Genomic DNA, 25,185 nt, shown 5'->3' with positions numbered 1-25,185 from the left:
GGTAACTCAAGAAGGCCATGGTGTACTCTCTGAAGGTGAGACTGCTGCTGTTTGGTAATTCTAGGAGCCCCAGGCCTTATCTGGAAGGGTTATTAGTTGGCTGCTTGCACACAAATGTCTGAGCTCTCATCAGATTAGAAGTCAAACCCAAAAATTTGTCTTTAGCTTGAAATACATAACCAGTGCTCCAAAACCACCCGAATTGCAGTCCTACATCCATTCACTTTCTTTGCAGCTGTTTTGGTCATGGGCTAAAAATACTGAAATTGATCAACACAGTACAAAATAACTTCCTAAGTTTGGGTTGGACCTTGTATTTTTTTGGCCTAGCAAAAGACTCAGTACCTGCTAAGTAGGAACTTGTTCTGTGCTGTCAGTGAGGCTGCATTCCATCCTTGGTGGCCATGTGGTAATGTGACCTGACTCTCAAAATCCAAATTATTCTGGTTTACCTCAGACCTCAGGTAAGTTTAAATTTTTCACATCACGGTAGTAACTTGTTTGGAAGTGAGAGGTGGACATGACCAGGATGCTTTTAAGTTGAGGGTTTACTCCAGAGGCCAGTTTAGAGGCAGCACTGCTGTGGATGTGTCCTCTGAGAGGCTTTTGTGGGGCTGCCACATGTCTGAGTGAGGGGACAGCGACAGATCCAGCTGTTGGCAGAGTGACACAAAGCACGTCTGTGATTGGGAACATCTGGGGATGCAGGAAACAGTGTGGCTGTTGGAAATGAGGCAGTTCTAGTCTGGTGTTCTGGAGTGAAGTCAGACGGTGAGAAGGAGTTTGGTCCTCTGTAGTTCTGTCTAAAACAGAAGGTGCAGGGGGACAGTTGAGATTATTTAAGGTTTGGGGAGGGACAGATGTGATAAGAGATTATAGAGTTAATGATGCAGCACTTGAAAATGGAGGCAAGTGCTGTGGGGTGTTGCTTTGTTGCACGTTTACTTCTCTTCTTTAAAATGTCCTCAAATTCCTGCAACTTATTTGAATTAGTTTCTCTTCTTCCAGTCTGTTCTGACCTTTAATGTTTCCTGGCAAAATTTACATTGCATTCAAATTAAGCTGGGGAATATTTTCCCAAACCCATCTTTCTAATTGTAATCTCTTACTTGAAATCTGCAGCTAGTATGTTAAATATAATGTACATTTATTGATGGAAGTTATTTCTTATTTGTGTGGGTGTTATATACAGTCACATCACTGTTTCAGTCACTGGCTGCCTGACAGGTTCCTAGAAAATACAGGGGAATTTCCTACCATGACTCATCTTGGAAGTAGCAGATGCTGCACGCTCTCAAGCTGTGTATGGTAGCTCTGGAGTCTCAATAAATTTAATTGAGTGTTGGGGACACAGAAATATATTGGATTACTGTAATGATTACACACTGCTACTATTTATCCCTTTTTAATGAGGATGCTTAAGCAAAATCTTTATAAAGGTGATGGTGCTTTCTTCCCTTTCTGTCCTGTGGCACTGCACTGAAAACGTGTTTCTGCTTTGAAATTTCAGTTTTACCCTACTGATATATTTATAATTCCAAGAAACCTTCCCCATATTTTTTCTTTTTTTTTTTGTTTTTACGCTCTTGAAAGTGACCCCTGAGCCACATGTCACTCACAAGCAGTTCTAGTCCCTGAGCAGCAGCAGATTGTGTTGCTGGTGGTGGGTCTGTGGTGCTGGGGAGTTGCTGGGTACCTGCTGATCCCAGATACGGAGATGAGTGTGGGATGCTGTGCCACAGCCAGCAGGCTCACACGGGCCTCGTGGGTTTGCCTTCAGTGGGGTCACACTGGGATGTGCAGCAGCACAAGGAGGATGGGATTGAACACCAGTCCTAGAACTGCCCTGCTGGGATGTCCAGCGTGCTGGGAATTGAAGAGACAAGGAGCTGCTGGGCTGGAGGTGCCTGGCACGGAACACAGCCCCCTCCTGCCATGGAGGAGACGGGAGGGTGGAGGAGGAGAGGACAGAGGCGGTTTGAAGGGATATGGAAGGGAGTGGCTCTCCTGCAAGCTGAACGTGCCAGATGAGATACCCAGCTCTGGCTGGTGGAGTCTCAGGATCAGTTCTCATTTCAGCATTATCCAAATAAACCCAACCTGCTGCTTCAGCAGCTGATGTGCCTGTTTCTTCCCGTGTGGAAGTCTGGATTCCCACGCAGGGATGGATCTTGCCTGGAGGCACACGGTGCTCTGGAGGAGCACTCCGGAGGACAGTGGAGTGCTGTCGTGTCCAGACCCAAAGACTTCAAAATCCAAAGATCCTTATGGTTTGTCCTTTTCCATAGCCAAGTGAGGGCTGGCTTGCTGAGAGTAAAGTGTAAAGCTTTGGGAAGCAGTGGAATGCCAGGCTGTTCGTGTACAAGGCTCTGTGGGATGCTCTTATCCACATCCTTCGTGTAGAAGCTGTAGGACCTGGAAACACAGGATCACCTCATGCTTGGGGAAAACTCCCTGAATGTACTCCTTTGGCTGCCCAGGATGTGTAGTATTTATCTTCCTGATGTGTCTTATGAGTCTTTGGGACTCATTCTCAGTAAAACCAAACTCTCACTTCTGGATTTATCCCTTTATTGGGATAGCAAATAGTTTTTTGTCCTCAAACCCAGGGCTTGTGACTCTCTTTGCAGTCCCTTCCTTGCTGAAAATTTTAAAATATAGTCTTAATTAAAATTTCTTAATCAAAATTTTAAAATACAGTCTTATGACTATATTTTAAGGTGGGACTCATCAGGCTGGGGAGGTCTCCCATCATGGTGTTGGGAGCTAATCTGGAACTGAACAGAAAAACGCTGGCCTGGTTTCTCAGCCCTGGATTTTGGGTGGCGGTTCCTTTGTTCAGAAACACGAAATGGGCAATGTGTGCCTTATCTTCCTGGGCAAGCAGTGAAATATCTGAGAAAGGATGGAATTACATTGTTACTTGAGGTTTTCCTGGAAGAAGGGTGAGTCCTTTAATGCTTTTCTTGTTCGGGATCACAGGGAGCGGTGCCTGGTCTGGATTGCAGAAATGGGTTTTTGCTGTAGTGGCCCAGGAGCCAGCAGCAGCTCTCAGTGGGAAACTGCAGCACTGGAACCAGTTTGGGCAAGGAGCTGGTTCTGCAAAGCCAGGCCCAGCTGGTGGTTCCCTGCCCCAGCCTGGGTAGGTGGGACAGGGAGGGTGCCCCGTGCCTGGAAAAGAGGAAGCCTGGAGCTGAACCTCTGCGAGCTGCACTTCCCTAGAGAGCAAGATGAGGAGAGGCAGTTCCTCTGCTGGGCTTCATCTATGATTAATGGAGAGCTTAAGCACAGTATAGGCTTGCTCTGTAACCTTGCTGTGCTCCTCATATTCTCTGGGAAAGTTTGCTTCTCACCAAAGGAACTGAGTTTTTCCAACAGCATCCCCTCAGATGGTTGGAAGTTTCTGTGTTTGAGTTTGCAAGATAATTTCTGTGGTTTTTTTCTGATATTTATTTTTTCCAAAGTCACATAATGCTTAAATTTGGCTGGGTGAGAAGTATTCATATCTGGTGTGTTTTGTTTGTATACAAATATTCAATGGTTTTCCCCTGTAGTTACGCTTTTGAAAGTGTTGATTCTTTTCAGCATTATAAAGAAAGATCACCAAAATGTATAGTTACTTAGTACAAAAGGCTTTAGCAGAAGAGTTCAGTGCAGCTTCCCCCTGAGGGCTTTCCATCCTTGGAGGCAGCAGCTTTAAAATTATATGTGTAAAACTCGGGGTAGCTCTTCTAAGACCATTCTTGTTGTCATATTAGATTTGGTTATGCATTTGTACTAGGGACTGGTTAGTTAGGAAGACTCATAAAGGAGTTTTTTCCCTATTCTTCCTGTCTAGAATATCCTTTTTTAGGAGCCAAGAAACTCTTGTACAGTAATGACCCTGAGCCAGGTAACTTCCCAAAGTCCCCTGAGCTCCTTCAGCATTTTCAGCTGACATGACCACAAAGTAAAAAGACTGAAAATTGTCATGAATTCATTAGTTAATACTAGAATTTTTCATTCCTTTGATTAGTGGCAATACGCCTCAGTCTGAAGAAAAACATATTTCATTCACAGAGTGTCTCAGCTGTGCTTAAAATTAACCAGAACAAAATAATGAGCCCTGCAATTGAGAAGCTGTCCCCAACTAAAAATATTCCTCACTTAGACGATGGGATTGGATTCTTTCATAGTTTTACTACAAATATCCCCTTAGGCTCATTATGCCTTGGATGCTGAATCCATAAAATAAGGCTGTTAATATGTATATGAGGCACCAAGTAGTGCTGGAGACTTTCAAAAACTGGTAATTCCTTCATTTATTCATAAAGCAGGGAGCATAACTCTTGAAATTTTGATCAGATGCCAGTTCCTTCAGTAGCCACTCGATCCAGAAACCTTTTTATAGCTGTGCTAACATCTCTGAGGACTGTTAGGCGTAATTAATGTTTAAGACTCTTGTACAGAACATGTCAGGAAAAGGGAAGCTCTTCTGAGGGAGCATGGGGGAGGCAGGTGGGAATTTGCCTTCCCACTCCCTGAAGCCAAAGGATTGTACCAGCATTTGAGTAAGTTTCTGTCTATTCTCTCACTTAAAAATACCCTTTCTGCATTTTGTAGAGAATGACTGTTATTTATGGTGTTGAATTGACAGGTGTGTATACAGAATCCTTCACATGCACTTTGTTTTAGATATTTAAAAGCAATTCTAGGTTATAAAAAAAAACCAGAATGACCTGACTTAAAGTATATAACTGTCACAAAAAAGAAGGCTATTTTCTATGGTATGAGGATGGCTAGGCCTGATAAAATGGTTCTGAAAATGTTCACTGTCAGGCAAAACACTTTAATTTCTCCCATCTGCAGAAAAAAAATATTTATATTCTCTGAAGGGTCAAGTGAGGGGACCATTTCACTGGGAAACTGAACATCTTTTTCTTGTACATAAACTTGTTATGGATCCAAAAATGAGTATTTTCTCATAGGCACTGACACGTCCCTGCACAAATATCTTCAGGGCTGCGTAGAATATCATCATCAAACAGCAGAAAACCTTTATCCTGTGGGCATGTCTGGTGCTTCTGGGGCTACAGTGGGGTTGGGTGATATTTTTTATCAGGAGAAAATTGGCTTCATCTATTGATATGTTGCTTAACAAAGGCATCAAACCCCTCAAACCTCATTTCCCTGCTCTTCTTCCTCAACGCACACTTCGCCAAAATCTAAGTTACAAAAGGTAAATGGAAAAGAAACTGTAATCACAATGTAGGAGTGGTTGAATAGATCTTTGTATATTTTTAACCAGGGGGAAAAAAAAAAAGTTGGATTATTTCAGAAGAATTTGCCTTAAATGCTCTGAAGGGTGTGTTTTTGTGGTTTAGAACCCTGTATCTCACATAAATACATTCCTTAGAGGAATTAAAGCTGAGTATCCATCCCCTGAGCAGGTGAGGTTCTCACCATGAACTGAGAGGAGAACGAAATGTGGGAATACAGGAGATTTATCCAGCCCTGCTGCTGGGGAGGGACTTCAGTCTATCTTAATAGAAAGCAGAACTGGAATAGACTGACGTAAATGACTGATTTTTTTCTGATTTAAGTCCAACAACATTGCCTGCAGGGGAAAACACTGTTGGCAGAGGCATTCCCGGTGATGAAAGCTTTACTGTAGCAGTTAAGATTAGTTGTCTTTAGACAAAAACCTCATGTTTTATTTAATATCCATTCAGGCTTTTTTTTTTTTTTTTTCCCCTGGTTAAAAAGGTAACAAGTAGGGCATCAAGATCATATCAATGAATGAACACTGTAGATGTTTTATTCAGCAAAAAGACCATTTTGGTTTCTCTTCGAAAAGTTTAATTGCTTAATTGCATGAGATATAAGATTATGATACTGAAATTCTAGTACAGCCTTCAAAGCCTGCTTTGTTTAGCATTGCTTTCAAGGCAAGGTTTGCAGGAAAGAAATGCAGTGGAGCTTTTTTTTTTTTAATAGAAAATGGGGAATTTCTGTCAAAAGTCAAGACTGAAAATCAAGGATGCCCAGCCTTATCTGGTGGTCTTGAGCTCTGGGTTTTTTCCCCTGCAAAGACAGCCTTGCTAGAGCAGAGGATGTAAATAAGCACTTGTTGTAACCAGGGCCTTGCTCACACAGTCATGGTGGCTTGGAGCTATTTTATCTCCATGTCTGTCCAAATAAACAAAGCTTTAAGTGGTCAAGTGATGCCTGAACATCTCTCTGTGGAAAGCACTGGGCTTTAGCCGCTCAAGTGGCTCTGAGAAAGTTGTTTAGATTAAATTAGGAAATTGTGAGACACTGGGATGCTTCATGGCAGTATTTGTAATGTTTTACCTCTGGCCATGGTCAAATGTAGTTGTTTGTCAGTGGGGACCACTCCTGAGCCAGCCTTGGTGGTGGCAGGATCCAGGGAATGCTGCTTGAGGTTTTGATCAGTGTTTTATCTACAGTAACCATACTTCAAATGGCTCTGATTCCCAGAACGTCCTTGGAATAAGTTTGACAGTTCCAGGGAGCCCTAGAAATTATAACTGGAATTTGTCTGTTAGATGAAAACAAATCTACAGAGAGGAAAAAGAGGTTTTTCCTTGCTTTCTGCAGAAAATTGCCACAGAGATATGAAACAGATCAGGAGTTTTTATTCATTATCTTCAGCTGTCACTCTAGACGTTAAAATACACTGAAGTGCCATTTCAAGTAGAACTATAATATTTGGCAAGGATAATTTTTTTCCAGGAACAATAAACATGGCTTAAAACAGGATTTTTGTTACTTGTCAGGGTATCAGCAGGTTTGGAGTCAGATGGTTTGAGCAGGTGTATGGAAAGGAGAGAAAAGAGGGAAGTGAGGAGGGAACGTGCTGGATTGCTGTGGGAGTCTGCCAGGGGTTTACTGTGAAATTCTGGATCGAGAGAGAACTCCTGAAGTAAATCCATAGGGAAATGGTGTGTGCTGCACTTGTGTGTGATTGAGGAGGATGCTGAACTGGATCTCCTGAGGGATGGGGACAAAACCCTGGGAGGAGCTGCTGGGATTCTGCCGTGGTCCTGGGCTCGGGCAGCCCATGTGGGCTCAGTTATCAGTGAGCTCTTCATTCTGAGCCTTGCACTCAGTAATGCAAATGGGTGAATTCATTGATTGAGAAGGTTTTGTTGCTATAATCAGCATAGAAACATGTAATATTTTTATGTCCATCCATACTTTTGGCCGTGGCTTCTTGTCATTGCATTTTTCCCAACACTCCATTTGCCTATTTTTGACTGCCTCTGCCTGCTGAGCAGATGTTTTTAGAGAGCTGTCTGCAGCAACCCCCAGGTCTTTTTCCTATGTGATTACAATTAATTTAAAATTCAGCAATGTGTAGAGTAGCTGAAAATATTACTACTGCTGTCTGTTAGCCTATTTTTGTATCAAATGCATTTCACCAGCCCCTGTTCTGCTGCTGAGGTCTCTCAGGTCTCAGCCACTCAAGGTGGACCTGGCTGTGTGTGTTTTTAACATAATGATTGATCCCCACTGCTATGAATTAATATTATCTTCAAGATAAGTGACTGAAACCCTTTTGGTGGTGCTAATTCAATATACACAAATCTGTGTCATTACTCCAGCAGCTGCCTCAAAAATAGAGAACTGCTCAATGGCTTTCTTGGTGGCGATTCAATATAGTAAATTATCATTGGAGCAAAAATAAAGCTCAGTCATATCTTAGAGCAATCTCCACATGGTTCTTCCTGTGCAGTGTTTGCCAATAAGCCTGAATTTTTGTTAGCCATTGAACACACATTCCAACATCAGCTGCCAGTTCCTTGGCTTCTCATGCAGAAATAGAAATGTTTCTAAATTATGGTGGCCTTTCATTTTGCTTAGCTATCCTTTTCATTATATTTTCTTGTTTTAATGATGTTTCTGACCTGAATGTCTCTTGCCTGTCCCCACTGCCCTCAAATGCCATAAGTGTCCATCCCTGCCACCCACAGAAGCTCCTGTTGTCCCCACAGCCCCCCTCCCAAACGCTGTCACTTGGTATTTTTGTGCAGCCATCTGATGTGATTTGGGGACTTGACACAGAAGCTGGGCCAGCAGTGAGGAAGTTTGACCCTCCCCTCCTGATGGCTTCCTCTCCTCGGCTCTGTGAGTCTTCAGATGTCTCCATCAGTGACCAGAAAATTCAACTGAAGCTTTGATAATGTTTTCTCCAAGTGATATCCGTGGTGTCTTTTGCAGCATCCGTTTTTCATTTTTTGGGAATTCCAGCAGACAGAAATGCACTCACTGTTTGTGCTAAAAGCTTTTCTAGTTGGTTGGAAGGGAAATGCTGCTTGCCTGATTATGTTCATATCATAGCAAATTGCTCTGCTGAAGTACCTCATAAAATTCTCTGTTTCCATGGTGATTTACCTTCCACTTTTCCTAAAAGGACCCACTAGGTCCTGGGAGACAGACTACATTCTTTGCCTGTGAGAAGATTAGTCACATCCCTTATTTTCCCCTTAGTTCTGCCTTGTTTTCTTTACACCAAGTAGTTTTACTGATCCTTTTTTTTTTTTTTCTCTGCCTTTAACATTCTGAAATATTAAATCTCAGCACATTAAAGCTCATCTGAGGGTGCCCCTGTGCACGAGGATGCAGCGCTGAAACTTGAATTTGGAATTTGGAGTGGAAAAATGAAATTTAAGCATAGATTATTTAAAATGGGAATTAAAGTCGCAGTTAAAACTGTGTAGTGATTCTTCAGTGCTGCAATTCTAATTAAAAATATAGGGAAGAGAGAATGCTGAGGGGACAGGTACCTGCCAGGTGACACATCCTAATCCAGGTGACTTTCTCCTTGTCCCTGCTTCTACCAACCTCCCTTTGGTGGAAAAAAACCGTGTATTTGCCTGAAGAAGGCTCTGACTTGAGTTGCAAATTTAAGTTCATTTTACACATCTGATTCTAGTGCTCAGTGAAGCAAATTTTTGTTTGCCTTCCAGTTCTTATTTAAAATTGTAATTTTTCTGCATTAAAGCAACATTAAGGGCCTTTTCTGACCTGATGAAACCCAAGATGACAAAACTTAAGGCTGAAATCACAAACCTAGACCTCTCAGTTATCCAGTTATTTAAAGAGTCTCTGGGTGCTGTGTATTCTCATTTAATGGGAATAATGACATGGTGTGGTAGCTGCAATTTCAGTCTTAACTCAGAATTTTTTTATCTGCTAAAGCAGAATAGTTCTTTCAGTTTAGAATTCTGCAGGATTTTTGGTTTGGGTTTTTTTGGTTTTTTTTTTTTGTGGTTTTGGGGTTTTTTGGGGATTTTTTTGTTGATATTCTTTCTTAGCTTTATTTTGAAACTTGTAGTGGATATATTTGACAATATAATAAGTTTTTCTTCCTTTTTTTTCCCTTAATTTTATTTTGAAATTTTCTTTCCCTCCCCCCCATCATGTGTGATCCCCATTATAGCCTCCTACCTGGAAGGAACCATTCATTATTCCATGTTACACCCCTGCCTGAAAGCTGGCATCGTTCACTGCGGGGTTTCTTCCATCTCAACAGTCTCTGTCATGCTGTTTAAGGGTGGTTTGCTGTGTTGTGGCAGGAAAAAAATCTATTTATTACTTTCTTAACTATGATACTTTGGTATTTTCATGATAGCTGTGCTAACTTGTGCATGCAGTTAAGGGCTGTAATTGTCATGAGGGTGTTAAAATGATCCTGAAGAAGAGGGATCCATGAGGGGGCTGGATTAAAAATCCATGTGATGACTGATGCAGCAAACTTTGTGAGTTCTTTGTGAATAAAAGCTGCATGTGATCTTTCTTCTTTCCAGACTTTCAGCCATCCAGTGCTCTTTTCATAGAGAATAAACACTCTCTTCTTGGACACAGTTATTAGGTGATAATAATGAGATTTTGGATGTTAGCCACTCATGTTTCACTTCTATCCGTGTCTTTTACTAATGGCCATAAAAATTCAAGGTTACAAAAGAATAAACTTAAAAAGCCAGTGGGTAAGTCACATAATATTAATGACTGATATTTCCTTGGCTGGTACCTGCTGGACTAAGTCTGTCATCCTTTAATAATAATATTCCCAAGTGAACTGGAGGTTTTTGGGTTTTCCCAAATAAGCTTTTTCTCTCTTAACTCCACTCCTGAAGCAGACTTTGGCACCAGAATGAAACAGGTGTAGCCATTTCTGATGGTACCAGCGTGGAACAAAGTCCTGTTATTTATGTTAATGGTTGCAGTTGTGCCTATAAATAGGTCAGGAGGAGAGCTGGATGTGCTGGAGTCACAGGCAGAGCAGAAATTATAAACTGAAGCAGTCCAAAAGGCTGTTTCCTAAAGTCTTATCTCTGGCTGGCACCGAGCAGGCAGGAAGGAAGGAGGGTTGCCAAAGGAGAAGTTGTAGCAGGGAGAGATTCAGGGGGCAAAGAAAGGGGGAAGTACAATGCAAACGAGGTGTCTTGGGGGATATCCACCTGGAAAGGCAGGTTGGGAATGTTGTGGAAATGTGTTGGAGTGCTGTGGCTTTGCTTCATAAACCAGCAGCAGTACAAGAGGTCAGGATGAGAAACTTTCCCCTTTTTATCCATGGAGAGAAGGAACAACGTACACAGAATGGTGCAACTCAGCTTCTGTAAAATTCCTGTTTGGGGTTTTATTAACAGTCAGTCATGGTGAAGATTCCTGGATTTTCTTAGAATGAAGAAGCACATGCTTCACACATACCTTCCCCTTCAAAGAGAAGAAAAAAGTTCAAACCCTGCAATTTGGATTGTCGTGAGAGGTGCTCTCACCCTGCAGGACCAGGGAATGTCTTGTCTTTTCCTCCTTCATGCACACAGCCTGTATCTGTTTCCTTACTTTGTGTAAGGACCTCCTGCATGATTCCTTCTGGCCAGTTTTACTGTGATGCAGCTTCCAGAAAATCAGTACCTGAGTTTACATTTTCTTGCACAAAGAGAATAAACAGGATTTTTAAATAGAAAACTCCTTTTTCAAAGTCAGCTAAGGTTATGACAAAATCCATGTAGCTACACCAGAACTGTCACTCACTGCCCTGCACTTACATAATGAAATCACATTTTGCCCCAAATGGCATCACAGGATTTTCTTATGTGAATATGTTCACGTGCCTCACCTAAAACACACCTTTTCCTTGACTAGCACACAGAAACTGTCCAGTAACATAATTATTTGTTAACCTCCAGTAGTTAAATCTAACAGTCCCTGCAGTTTCTGGCTTTAAGGGACAAATCAGAAGTCAGGCCATCTAAGTCATGGTAAGGAAACTACTTCTAAAATACAAAGAATTTTGTTGTGTTCAGAATTATTGTGGCAGTCACTTCTAACACTTCAGGAAAACTTGAGCTGGAGATGAGGTTTCAGCCTCGTTTGCTATTTAAATGACCTCTGGTGGCCACTGTGGTGGCTTCAGTGTCCCCCATGGGGATCCTACAGCTCTGAGCTGTAATGCAGGTGGGCAGGAGTAGCTCAGATCTCGCTGCAGCATCACCCTGGACACTCTGGAAAACTCTGGGAATAGATTTGTCAGTTGCTGGACTTCGTTTTGTTTTGTTTTTCTTGATTATGTGATGGTCAAAATATAAACTCTTTTTAAAAAGTACCTAAAAATAGCTTTAAACCACAAAATGGATCCAGCTCTTTGGAAGCCATTACATTAATAGGTAGGAAACTCTGAGTGTGCTGTTGTCTCTTGAGGCTTCCACAAACAAATCCGATGACTTATTTGTGCCTCTGAGTAGCACACGCAGCATAATACTCATCAATTTATAATGGTCTGGAGTTTTAAGCAACATGATGAAGAGCCTGATAAAAACACTAAAGAGAAGAAAAAAATGCTGAAAATGGGGAGGCAGTTTTCTCAATTTCACGACCCATCTGTGATGCTTTTTAGAGATGTTTTAGTGAGAGGATCTGATGAAATCTGTATTTCTGTGTATGATGCTATTTGGGCTTAAAATGATTCACGGATCTTTCATCCCTTCCAGATGTACTGCTGAATTATTTCAAGTGTGCCATGATGAAATATTACGAAATGTTGTTGCTGGGAGCAGGAAGCCTTTTTTCTTCCCTTTATTTTTAAGTAGGCAAGGTTTATTTCATGACTGAAAGTGTTTAATCTTGTTAAATAAATGTGAGAAGCTCTAACAACGCTCTCTAGATTTTATGGTAAAATAAAGGTTCTAATCCAAGACATGTTAATTACCCTTAAACTTAAAGAGGGCAGACATATTTCATTAAATTGTTTTAAATTCAACTGGAGAACTATTGGGAAGCTACACCCAGTGCCTCTTGCTTTTTCATTACGTATCTATTGTGAGAATGATGCTGTTTGACTTTCACACTAAAGCCCAGGCTGTACCCCATGATTTTGGGTAGCTGTGATTATACATATTTAGCAAAGCAGTGGAATTCTAGAGCACAACTGGGACTGTTCCTGTGGGGAGGACTGGCCTGTGGCTTAGATTTCATACTTGTTGAAACATTCCTGATGACTAAAACTGATTGTTTCTTGACTTTAAGCCCATTGATTTTATTTTTTTTAATAAGGTTGTCTTATATTTTAATTTTTTAATAAATTTATTGTCTTTTGCTGTATAAATAGCGGTCATAGGGGGAATTATAAATTGAATATTTCCTTTAAAACTACTGTTCCTCATCAGGAAAAAAAGCTGTTTTTGTGAAGGCATTTCTCTACAACAAGCCCTGCAAGTTATTAGCTGGATTTCATACCCCAGGGGCAGCGTGCAGTGATGGCCTGGGTCAGAAGAGTTGTGATTCAGGGTTTTATTAGCATGAGTAATGTGTGAACTCCACATGACCTGGTGCACACGCGAGCTCTGGACAGCTCTGACCCCCGAGCGCGGGGCCGTGATGGAATTCCAGGTGCACTGCAGAGCCAAACTCTCCAAAGGGAAATTCCTGCACCTCTCCTCAGAAGTGGAGGCGATGAAGAGCTGTGGTTGCACCCAGATGTTGATAAGGAATGGTGTGTGACATTGGCATGGATGTTCTGGGAGAAGTTATTCCTTGGGAAAGCCGAGCAATAGAGGTGGTGTTTGGGGAGCTGCTGCTGGTACCACTGGTGTGGTTCTGTTCACGTTATCCAGCTTTCCTGGCAGACTGTATCCCGATTTCCCGAGTCTGCTCTTCCTGCTGTGTGCCCTCAGGAACACTGCCCTGATATCTGCAGAGCCCCAAATGCTCAGGAATATTTGTCTTTCCTGCTGAAGGTCACTGGGTACCTTCTGTTCGGGTTCCATGCCGAGTGAATCATTTCGCTTCAGAGAAATCTGAGGGAAGGACGTGAGAGGACTTGCTGCTTCTAGACCAGAGAGAAATCTTTCCTGAGTGTCTTGGAATTGGTGATTAATTTAAGCAAACAATAGTTGTAGAGAAGGTGCTTTTTATATGCCCTGTCAGTGGCTTGAGTTTCTGTGCCAGGTATGTGAATATGACTGCTTTAAGCATTAAAATGAGTGAAGTGCCTGGAAAAAACATGAGTGTTGTATTCACTTACATTGAGTTAGCTGGGAAAATAATTCTTAACAATCAAAGAAATGACACTGAACAGCCTAAAATGTTGAGGTTCCAGAGTGTTCTCCAAAAGGCTTCTCTAAAATAATGGGCTGTTCATCCAAGACTGTGGCCCTCATGTGAGGGAGACAGCCCAGGATGAAGTGTTTGTGTTTGGCCTGGCCAGCCAGCCATATGTACCAATTAAAGGAAAGGGGAAGAGCTCCAGCTTCTTAAAAACAACACAAAAACTGCCCAAATCAAACCAACAAAACAGTTTATGGGTGAGGACTACAGGGGAAATTGAGCACCTTCCTTATTTCAAGCTCAAAAGGTTTCTTACTCAGGACAGTTATCAGCTGAATTTATCTCAGAATTTCCTTCTTTACGTTGTATTCCAGGTTTTGGAGAGACTGAAGTGATGAAATGGGGCTCTGTGCTTGCCATTCTTGGGAAAATAATTCTAGTGTGAATTTATTCCCCTCAAAATAGGCATCTAAAAATGGGTGCATGAGCCATGTCATGCTGCTCCTCCTCTGAGTGGAATCTGCTGCTGGTCCACCCTGTTTCCTGTAGTTTGTTTTTCTGCATGAAATGGAAAACTTTGTCCTTGTTTTGGGAAGTACCCTGGTGTAGTTAGGAACTAAAATTAATTTTGTGCGTTTCTGAGCACATTTGAAACAGCCCTATGGTGCTTTGAGATGCAATTCAAACTGTGTTTTCACAAGCCACACACTTCGAGTTCTCAAGTTTATCTTACTGACAAACAGAATTTTAGATCCATGGATTATTTGGAAATATCAGTAATTTAGCTCCTCTTAAAGGTGCTTCCAGTTGTGCTTTGTTCTTCATATTCAGGTCAAGGTATTTTCTGTTGTTATTAATACAGTTGTAAGTGGTAGGAGAGAACCTTTGTGCAGCCACCTGTAGCAAAAGCAGTTCATTCATGGTTTTTAAATGGGAGGGTTGCTTAGCATTGAGGAAACTCTGCTGTCTGAACAAAATGCTGATCTCCCAAACCCTCAAAATTTTGAGTCACTTGTCACTCACCCCAGTCACTGCTGCTGTGATTAATGATGTTTCCTTTTGAGGTCTCCAGCACATGCAGAGTCTCAAACGTGGATGAAAAACAAGGATGAAAAACAAGGATGAAAACCAGAAATCAGGCTTCTAATAGGAATTGTTTCTTGGTGTGTTTATTCAGCACTCTGGTAATGAAAAGAACCTGCTCAAATCGCACATACCTGGAATTAAGTTTTTTCTACTAATGGTGCTCAACTCTTACAGTGCTCTGCCTTGATTGAAACCATTTTTATTTCAATCTCTCTAGAAGAGAGTTGTGATGTTAAGGATTTGTGATCTTGCCAGCCTAAACAGAAGAGGTGTGATGTGTATCTGTGGTGTTTTACACTGTCCAAGACCCAAACTGTGGATGTGGTGCTGTGCTGGTGTCAGTGCAGGGGGCTCTCAGTGTCTGTGGGATCGTGTGGATCACTCTGTGATCATGTTCAATCAACAGGACTCGGGTTGTTGTTGATGCACTTTCCATTCTAAATTTTTTTATATTCATTACTGGGAAATAATAGTCCTGCTGAGCAGATTAACCAAGAAGATTTACTTGCCTCACTACTCATGTCTGCTCTAATTGGAAAATTACATTATTACTTAGGACTTAACTCTAAGTATTGACATTTAGCCTCCCATTTTAAATACCTTGAATACTGGAGCTGCACAGGCTTTCTTAATGGCAGAGAGGTCCATTTGACTGGAGATGGATAAATTGTTTTCTCCATCAGTTTGTTTTTATTTTTTTAAAGCCAAATGGATTTTTCTGTTGGCTGAAGAATGCCAGACCTGAAATACTGCATTCTTTTCCCTGTCTGCAGGGCTGTAGTAAATATAGCACCTTTGGGTGAGGCAAATCAGCTGAAAATGAATAATCATTTCATTCATCCGGCTTTTGTTTATACTTGAGATTTTATTTTTTTTAAAAAAGCAAAACATTGCAGAACCTTTTTTTTGTGCTCTTCAAGTAGCCTTTTAACAGCTCAGTAGTATTGGCCTGTGGTGAGATAAAGTAGCAAAAATAACATTTTTGGTAATGTTTGCTATTAGCAGGAAGATTTCTGCTCATTTATTTTTTTCCCCCTAATAAAGGAGAGCATGAGTTAGTGTCATTAAATCAGGTGCCTATTAATTCAGATTTTGGCAGTGTAACAACTGCACTATGCTTAACTTGGAAGCATTTCTGCTGTGCTTGTAGCTACATGATAATATTTTCCATGAGCTCAGGCTGGTTCCCAGCTCTCCCTGTGTCCCACTCCCCCAAGGGGACAGCAGTGGCTCTTTGGGGGTGTTCCCACATCCATGGGAGTGGGTGGCTGTAGTGGGTGCCATCTCTCACTGTGACCTGATGGGGCTCGCTGGCTGCCACTCCCATCTTTTCACTGCTCATCCTCTCCCTGGTGGAATTCAAGAGTGTTTGGCTTACTAATACCCAGGACTTTCCCTGGAATCTTGTGTGTCATCAGGTAGAACACAGAGTCAAGTAATGGATGCAGCCCTGTCAGCTTCCCATGGAGTCCTGGAATGGTTTGGGTTGGAAGGGACCTTGAAGCCCAGCCAGTTCCACTCCCCTGCCATGGCCAGGGACACCTTCCACTGTCCCAGGTTGCTCCAAGCCCCGTCCAGCCTGGCCTCGGACACTTCCAGGGATGGGGATTTTTTCCTGAGCTTTGTCCTTTTTAGAGATGATCTAAAAAGCAGGGTCTGAGAGGGAGCTACATGTGCCCTAGCAAGCTTTAAAGTCTTTATAAAAGCCAAAGAACTTGGCATTTAACCTCTTTTCCTGGTTTTCTGTCTTGCAATGATATATAGTCCAAGGGCTTTGGAGCACAGAAAGTGCTTATCCTCACCCAGAGACACACCATTAGCATTCTCAGCCAATTCTCCTTGTGCTTGCCAGCAGGGCCCTGTTGTCACTGGCCATTACTGGATGTGGTGTTCTTGTGTGTCAGAATAAGGTGTAAAACTTAAGAATCGTTTTTCTAAATACAGTTCCTTGTTTTTCTTTGCAGAGTTCGAGAGTCTGGAGGGCTGGGAGCACAGGACAATGCTGCTGGAAGGAATATGAGCCACGGAGCATGGTTGGTGCCACAGTTATCCAGGTGGGCTCCTCTCACTGCACCTCTCCTTGCTCCATCACTGACCCTGAGCCAGGGAGGCTGTCTCAACACCAGGCCAAAATTCTGCATTCATCCAGATGGCACTTGAAGTCCAAAACCTTCTGAAGCCTTTTCTATGTGTGTTTTAGTTTAAAATTTATCCAACTGCTACATTTCAGCTGGTCTCCAATTATATGGGTTATATCATGGTGTAGGCTGAAGGTTCTGGTGTGTGTTTGCAGGAATCTCTTGTGCACAGACAAGATGTGGCCTCAGTAGATGAGGTGCTGAACCACAGGTGTGAAAGTAGCTCTGAGACTTGCTCCAGACTGCTCCAGGTGACTCAGCTGCAGCTCCTCCGCTGCATTTCACAAGCCAAAAGCAGATGGGTAAAGGCCCCCATCAGTGCTTTGCATACCAGTGTTTAATGAGTCCATGCAGATTTTTCAAGATGTTTTGTTAAGAAATTGAAAACTTCCTGATACTAGGATGTTTCTTCCTGTTTTTTTTTTTTTCCTTTCCACACAAATAAAATTTTGGGGATGAATACAGGAAGTCTTCATTTAGATGCAACTCAGTTCTGTGCTAAGGGAAGAGTTTGGGGAGGCAAAGATCTGCCTTATATCATGGAGTTTAGGATTCTTCAAAAGCAATTCCATGTGCTGGGAGCGATCACGATCCAGCAGCCCTGGCTGTCATGCAGCTCTGAGCAAATAAATAGAGAAATAACAATTACATGGCTGCAAAGCATTGCTGTGGAATAGCAGCTGACTTTTCCACCAGCACCAGCTGGCAATCAGGAGCAGAGAAAGCAAACAGCCCAGGAAAGTAGGAGGAACAACAGAGAGAGACTAAAAACTGTCACATTGGGAGCCCAGCGTGAAGAATAACAAACTCCTGTCACAGGATGTTTTGCATAGCAACAGGACTCTTGAATTCAAGTGGACTTCAGTGTCACTGCAGCACTTGCTTCCTGTGTGAGATAAAGAGCTGTTGTATCCTGAATGCATTTTAATCTCTCTATCTAAATAGGACTAATAATTAAAAAGAATTAGCTGGAGGGAGGAAGCAATGGTGAGGCCTATTGCTGCTGGAAGTGTTTCCTCTCATTTTGCTGCCAGAGAAGTGTGAACAGAAACACGTGCAAGGGAAGCAGATTAAAGATGAACTTTCCCACCAGGTGCTGAGAGCTGTCTGCAAACAGCTTTGTCGATGAAGGAAGAAATTGGTTGGGACTCGAGAGCACAAAGCAGTTCCTAACACGATTCAACATGCGCAAAGGGGTGCCAAAGGACCCAGAAATAGCTGACCTGTTCTACAAAGATGATCCTGAGGAAATATTCGTGGGATTGCATGAAATTGGACATGGAAGTTTTGGAGCAGTTTACTTTGTAAGTAGAGTTCTTTCTTGTTTTGGAAAATGGAATCATTTCAAGTGATGTTTTGGAGGTTTTTGAGCAATTGTAGAAGGAGGTGTTCCTTGAATTTTCAGTGTTTTGTGTGCATTAGTTTTGTGATAACACATCTCAAAAAGAAGTGTTTCCAAACCACTCTTGAGCTCTTCAGTGTTCCAGCAGTATTTATAGTAGCAGTTTACTATATTCTTAATAGTGCACCCAACTATCCAGGTCAAGTATACAGTGTTTTGTGCTGTTTGATGCTGAAAGCTGAATTTAAACAGCTGAAATTTAATTTGCCAAACTGAAATTTCAAGATACTTGGAGTTCATACACTTGGAAATCACTGCAAATTCCTTTATGGCAAAGAGAGAGTCCTCAGAGGAATGGGAATTCAAGCAGGAAGGATGTGTGGCATTCATTGATACAGGCAAGAGAATTTAATCTGGAAATGAGAAAAATGGTGCTTTTACAGTTCATATCAAACAAAGCCAAATCCACAATACTGCAGTTGGAAATAATTATAACCTGGTTGGTATTAGTGAGACTGAAATAGAATCAATATTGAACAAATCAGTTAAAGCCAAATCAAGCAAACAAATCAAATTAAAGCTGCTTGGAACCACGATCAGCCACTCAGGAGGATCAGGTCCACTGGAACTGGGTTTCTGGATATCAGACAATAAAGTATTAAGATAAGATCCCTGACACCTCTAGCTGGCCATAGGTAGCATGAGTTATTTTAAGCATTCCAGTTCTCTGTTTGGAGTTGTGTGAAATGGTGGAGGTGTTGGTAGAACTGTTGTAAAGTGAGGAACCTTAAATTTTATGTCATATAAGTATTTAATGTGTATTTTGAGGGATAACAATATAATTTCTCAAGGTATCATTTCAAATAGGCCCAAAACTGCTTCAGCAAGTGGCTTTTTCCCAGGTGTGCTCATAGAGCCCTGGGACTTGTCTCAGCCAGGAGCATCCCAAGCCCTTGCTGCAGCTAGAACTTTCCCCACAGCTCTGGGAATGTGGCAGTGTGTCCTTCAGTGACAAATCCCAGCTGGAAGGACAGATACCATGGTCAGGTGGAGCTGCTTGGAATTAATGTGACAGGCAGAAAGCATTAATACATCTCAGTAAAACACTCTTGATCTTCTTGGTGCTGAATCAGAGTGGCAAGTGGTGGGGAAGGGCTTTGCCTTATCCCAGTTACTCATTTTCAGCTTTCTCTGTCTCATTTGAGGAGTGTGTGCTGTGAGTGGCCTGTCTCACCTCCCTTCAGTAATTCCTGTGCTCCACTGGTTCACTCAACACAGTTTTTCTTTGAAGTCCCCACATGCCTCAAAAGATGTCATTAGTTAATACTTTACTTGAAAGGAAGATTTACCACATTTAGCTCCTATTATAGTTTAAGCTTTTCACTGTCACTAATTTTTTTTTGTCCCAAAAATGGTTGGAGGTACAGAGATTTCAGCAACTGTTTTAAGACCAAAAGCTTGATGTTTTTTACCCTTAACATGCAGAGATGAGGGCAGTGCCAGTCCAGACAGGGAGAAATCTTTCCAAACCTGAGATTTTAGCCTCCAGTTACCATTCCTACATCATCCAGGCTGCAGAAAAGTACAGTTTTGATGGCTGTATAATCTTCATTGCAAAACTAAGATCTTGTGCAGTGAAAGGAAAGCTTTTTAATTTTGATAAATTCCAGGTTGAATCATCTTCTTGAAGCTGGAAATTGAAATAGCTGCTTAAAAATGTCAGTGCTGTATGGAATTTCAGAATGAAAGAATGGAGATTCTGATACACCTCTTTATTTGTTGCTTTGGCAAACACTTTGCCAAAGGTTTATCTAAAATGGTTTCTACTGCAATACCAATAAAACTGTATTTTGTGGGGTCTCAGTAAGTGCAATATTGGGCCTTTTACAAATTAGTAGAGAAGCAGCACAAAGTGTGAGGGAGGAACAGTGGATATGGACAGATAAAATCAGGGAAAATTGTCCTAATAGTTGTGTGAGAAATCTTATCCTGAGGAAGATGTCTCTGAGATGTAGGAGCTTGCAAGAATATAGGAGAAAAAAGGCTGCATTTGCCACAGACACAGCTCACTCCATGAGGAGTGGGGGGAAAATGAAGGTTTTTCAATCTATTTCTTGCTTTTGTCAATGTTTCTCTTTCCCTACACCAGGCTACGAATTCCCACACTAATGAGGTGGTGGCAGTCAAGAAGATGTCCTATAGTGGGAAGCAAACGAATGAGGTAAGAGGAATAAAAAAGGCAATTGTGCATTCAGGAGCTGTGGCAGCTCCAGTGGAAATCTGAGCAGTGAAATGAGCTGCAGCTCTGGTTTGACCCCACCAGACCAGCTTTTAATGCAGGAGCTGCTGCTCCCTTCCATGGGAACCGTGGAGGTTTGGGGAGAGAAAATGAGCTTATGCAAATTTTGACAAATAGTTCAGTTTAAGGAAGTGAGTGGGGATTCTGAATGCCTGGATGGGGCTTGTTTCAGAAATAATTTTATTAAGAAGTGTGTTAAGAGCACTCTGGCCACTGGAGCACATCTCTCTGAAACTTTTGAGGATCTATCAAATTGCAAAGACCTGCTAATCTCAGTCTCATTTCAGTTGTTGCTTGTTAATTGTTCCTCTTATTTTTGTGTGGAACTTGGACCCACTGTTCCTTTGGACAGGTGTGTGGATGTGTAGGGTGTATTTATTTGTTAAGAGTCAGCAGGGGTGGTTTAAACTCATTTTTCCTTGCTTGCTTGTTGCTCTCCCAAATGTCAGTGGTTTTGTTGAGCAGCTCACTGCTACTCTCTGTAGTTTCTTACAAACTTTGAGGCCACTGAACACTTTAATTTGCAAAGCAGCAGCATTTAAGTAAAATGTATTGCAGTTAAAATGAAGAAAAAAGTATTTTGGCAGTCCTCAAGCTGTTAAATGTATCTTGGGGGTATCTCAGTGCAGTAGGGACCCAGGCAACTGATTTACAGCTGTGCTTTTGCTACTGACTTTCCATCTTCTTATTGTAAAATAGTTTTATGGTCACTTTTCAGACTGTCCTACGGTGTGTGGTGCATGAAAGGATGTAGAGAATAAAGAAGAGGAATGTATTTATACTTTTTGCTTTGTTTTTTCATTAGAAATGGCAGGATATCATCAAAGAAGTCAAGTTTCTCCAACAGCTGAAGCACCCCAACACCATAGAGTACAAGGGCTGTTACCTGAAGGAGCACACAGCATGGGTGAGTGAGGGGCATTTAGAGCAAATGGACACTGCAGCACTCAAATCCTCAGCACAGGCACTGAAATAGCTTTGGGTTTGTGGTGAACAGTACTAAAATAAAGTCAAATTTTTCATCTTCTGATGGAAAACTAACAAAACCTACTACTTACTTTTTTTTTTTCCCCTTAATCAGAGTGTTAAAGCCACCATGTGATTTAAATTTGGAATGTAAAGACGTTTTCTAATTTCAAAATGCTTCCAGAGATACTTGAAGGCATGATGTTCTCTTTTTTTGCAGTTGGTTATGGAATACTGTTTAGGATCAGCTTCTGATTTGCTAGAAGGTAAGTTTGATATATTTTGGATATATTTTCTTTTTGCTAGTACCAGGACCCCCCACCTGAGTTTGATGGGAGGCTGTTTCCTCACAGAGTGGGGTTTTACAGATGGTGCAGGTGGTCTGCCTGTCCTGCTCCATTCTCTAGGAAGAATTTAAGGATTTTCCAGTGCTACAGATAGTTGGCATGCATGTTGTAATTTTGTCAAATGAAGGTATAAAAGTGTACAGGTGTGTTCCTGTAATCTGTGCCTTCTTAGGCTGCCTGTTTCCAGAATAGCCACAATAAAATCCTGCAGAGATCACCTTTGTCCTTGCCTTGCAGCATGCAGGAATAATTACAGATGGGTTTTAGAACAGGAGGATTATGGGTCCTCAAGACTGGAACAGCACCTGCAAAGAAATAGGGGAATCTAAGTCAAAACAGGGAATCAAAGCCAAAGTTTACAGAAACTAGTGTTCCTTGGGGGCCAAGATCATAGGGTCACAGAATGGTTTGGGTTGGGAGGGACCTTAAAACCCTCACAAGAATTCTTCCCTAATTTCTCTTAGTAGCTTGGTGGGATTCCTTCCTTTAAGAAACACTTTCTCAGGAAAATATCCCATTTATTTTCTTCTGTTTTGTTTTATTTTCTTGATTTTTTTTCCCCGGTAGTTCACAAGAAACCACTCCAGGAAGTGGAGATTGCTGCCATCACCCACGGTGCCTTGCAGGGGCTGGCCTACCTGCACTCCCACTGTAGGATCCACAGGTGAGGCTGCAGCTGCTGCCCTTCCACCTGCTGCTCCCTGGAGTCTCAAAGCTTCCTCACTGGCTTTAAAGAGCTTTGGAAAAAGTTACTCTGCCAACATTTTCTCTGCCTTGTTGACAATTGTTCTATGCTGACCCTGGTAACAGAGGCTACACAGGAATGTTGCACTAAACACTAATAGAAGAGTATCATCCTGTATATGCCAAATTAATTGGAGTTCACTGAGCTAGACTATTTCTAAGGCTAGATATATTTTCATATTTACACGTGAATAAGTAAAACTGTATTGGTTTTGCACAGCCTGCTTTTTGGGAGCAGTGGGGCCACAGAGATGAGATGGAATCACAGTCAGGTGATGGAAGTGTAAGTCAAGGATAAAACTACCTGAGGACAAATCAAAGCACTTTTCTATAGAAGGTGGCAGAGCACTGGAACAGCTGCCCAGGGAGGGTGTGTGTTTTCCCTCTCTGGAGACATTCCAAACCCACCCGGACACGTTCCTGTGTCACTGCTCCAGGGGGCTTGGACTGGGTGATCTCCAGAGCTCCCTTCCAACCCCAACTCTCCTGTGCTTCTGTGACCTGAATTCATCCAAGGGCTATTCCACCTTTTATCTGCTGAGGTGGGAAGGCCAGTCTGCTCCCTCAGAAATGAGGAGCAGCGACACATTTCTGTTTTGGGGCTGCTGTGGCAGAAAAGGAGAGGCGAGAGTGCGAGCCCTGCCTGGGCAGGGAGCCGGGCTGTGCCGCTGTGCACAGCCCCTGGGAGAAGTTCCTCTGCCAGTGGCAGCGGCAAGGCCGAGGGGAAGAAGGGGCAGAATTTTGGGGTTTGGGGACCCAGTTTTGGGGCTGGGGGTCCCAGTTTTGGGGCTGGGGGACCCAGTTTTGGGGTTGGGGACCCAGTTTTGGGGCTGAGGGTCCCAGTTTTGGGGTTGGGGACCCAGCTTTGGGAGCGGGTCCGGCCCCGCGCGGGGTCCTGGCTCGGGGCCGCCACCTGGTGGCGAGGGGGCGGCACTGCAGGCCCCGCGCCGCCCGTCCCGCGTCGCGCTGCGGATGGAAACGGAGGGAATTCTTGTTTTTATTATTTAATTGCAGGCACAATGCTGGCAGATGTATTTTGCTGATATCTGATGTGGCTGTTAAGCCGTGGTTATAGAATCACAGCGTGGTTTGGCTTGGAAAGGACTGTAAAGATCATCCAGTGCCACCTGCTGCCATGGGCAGGGACATATTCCACTATCCCAGAGGGCTCCAAGCCTGGGACACTTCCAGGGATCCAGGGAAAGCCACCTCTTCTCTGGATACCTGTGCCTCATCATATTCCTTCCTAATTTCCTATCTAACCCTGCTCTCTGTCAGTGGGAAGCCATTCCCTCTTGTGCTGTCAGTCCATTCTTTGTAAATTGGGAATAAATCCCTCTCCATCTTTATTGCAGGCTCCCTTCAGGTACTGGAAGGCCAAAGTTGGGTCACCCTGCAGCCTTTTTTTTTCCAGGCTAAACAATTCCAGTTCTCTCAGCCTTTCCTATTGGGAGAGGTGCTCCATCCCTTTGGCTGTTGTACAGCGAAGGGGACAGCCTGTGCTCTCTTGTACTTTCGAGGTGTTCATTCTTGCACACACAAGACTTCAGCACTTGTCCTGCAGCAGAAGTGTTGGGATCTACAAGTAATACTTGTGGATTAAATATTCCATAATATTACTTTTGAAGCAGTGCTGTGTGGGTAATGAGGGGATAGAGGTTACTCTGGGCTTGCTGCTGAAATACTGTCAGTGAATTCCTCTCTGTGTCTCTGTCCCAGCATTACCTGCCATGTGTGTGACAGGATATCCCGTGCTTGCCCTTTGCAGACAAAGGCATCTCACAGAGTTTGCATCATGCTAAATTACTTTCTTTTTTTTTTTCTCTTTTTTTTTTTTCTCTGTTAAAGGGATATTAAAGCTGGAAATATTCTTCTAACAGAACCAGGTCAAGTGAAACTCGCTGATTTTGGGTCTGCATCTATAGTCTCCCCTGCCAACTCTTTTGTGGGAACGCCTTACTGGTGAGTGAAGCCTGCAGTGCTTTAGTCCTTTATAAAAGTGCTCTCTTCCCTTTCCAGTGCTTCACAATACACTAAAAATACCTGGATAGAATCTTCATTAGCCAAGCAATTTTCCTGATGTCCCTGTGTCCAGATCTTCAGGAGTTCTGTCCGTAAGGGTCATAAAAGGAGAGGTTTAGGCTGTGCAGTGCTTGGAAGTGCTCTTGCAATGCCATTGGCTTAAAAATAACTCACACTTACCACAGGTGATGGGACTGAGACATTCACGGAGAAAGGGGATCCTGTTAGTCTGACTGGAAGTCACACAGCTACTTAAATCCTGTTTTGAAGGAATTGCTGAAGGGTCACCCGAGTTCCTTGGCATTCCCAGCACCGAGGACCAGCACAGCTCTACGCTCCACTGATTCTGTGGCAGAGGCCCCAGGCAGTGCTGGGAGGTCACCATGGCCCAGCCTTGGAATGAGGCTGTTTGGCAGGAAGCCTTTTTTGGAAGAGCACAATTTAAGAGGCTGAATATTTGCAGGCTGAGCCTGCTGCTTGTCTGTCCCCACTCCATCCCTTTAGCCTGGACCACCACGTGTCCCTGCTGTTCCTGATTTCCCTGTTCCTTTCATAGCTGCACTCACAGGATGCATTTGTCTGCTGGAAATGCTCCTGATGTGCCAAGGGGAAGCCTGGGGGAGGGTGCAACGGGTGTCTTTAGGGCTCTCCCAGCCCTTGTCAGCCTGCAGCTACAATGCCTTTGGA

General features: G+C 42.8%; 1 protein-coding gene across 4 annotated transcripts in view; it reads left to right on the top strand.

Annotated features, from left to right (window-relative positions):
* The window catches only part of TAOK3 (TAO kinase 3), a 74,119-nt gene that overhangs the window by 15,176 nt on the left and 33,758 nt on the right, over positions 1-25,185 (top strand). For all 4 annotated transcript variants that reach the window (XM_014253914.2, XM_088064906.1, XM_088064905.1 and 1 more), the window contains 7 exons: positions 16,605-16,694; positions 17,872-18,082; positions 20,270-20,341; positions 21,225-21,326; positions 21,606-21,651; positions 22,300-22,396; positions 24,325-24,438. In XM_014253914.2, coding sequence (XP_014109389.2) covers positions 17,963-18,082; positions 20,270-20,341; positions 21,225-21,326; positions 21,606-21,651; positions 22,300-22,396; positions 24,325-24,438 — 551 coding nt within the window. In that variant the 5' untranslated portion in view covers positions 16,605-16,694; positions 17,872-17,962. The remainder of the gene's footprint in view (positions 1-16,604; positions 16,695-17,871; positions 18,083-20,269; positions 20,342-21,224; positions 21,327-21,605; positions 21,652-22,299; positions 22,397-24,324; positions 24,439-25,185) is intronic.

Source organism: Pseudopodoces humilis, chromosome 20, assembly GCF_049639895.1.
Source record: "Pseudopodoces humilis isolate 2021_Gansu_Grassland_sample_001 chromosome 20, ASM4963989v1, whole genome shotgun sequence".
Lineage (NCBI taxonomy): Eukaryota > Metazoa > Chordata > Aves > Passeriformes > Paridae > Pseudopodoces > Pseudopodoces humilis.
Note: the sequence above shows the minus strand (reverse complement) of the source record. Positions and strands in the feature narration are given on the sequence as shown.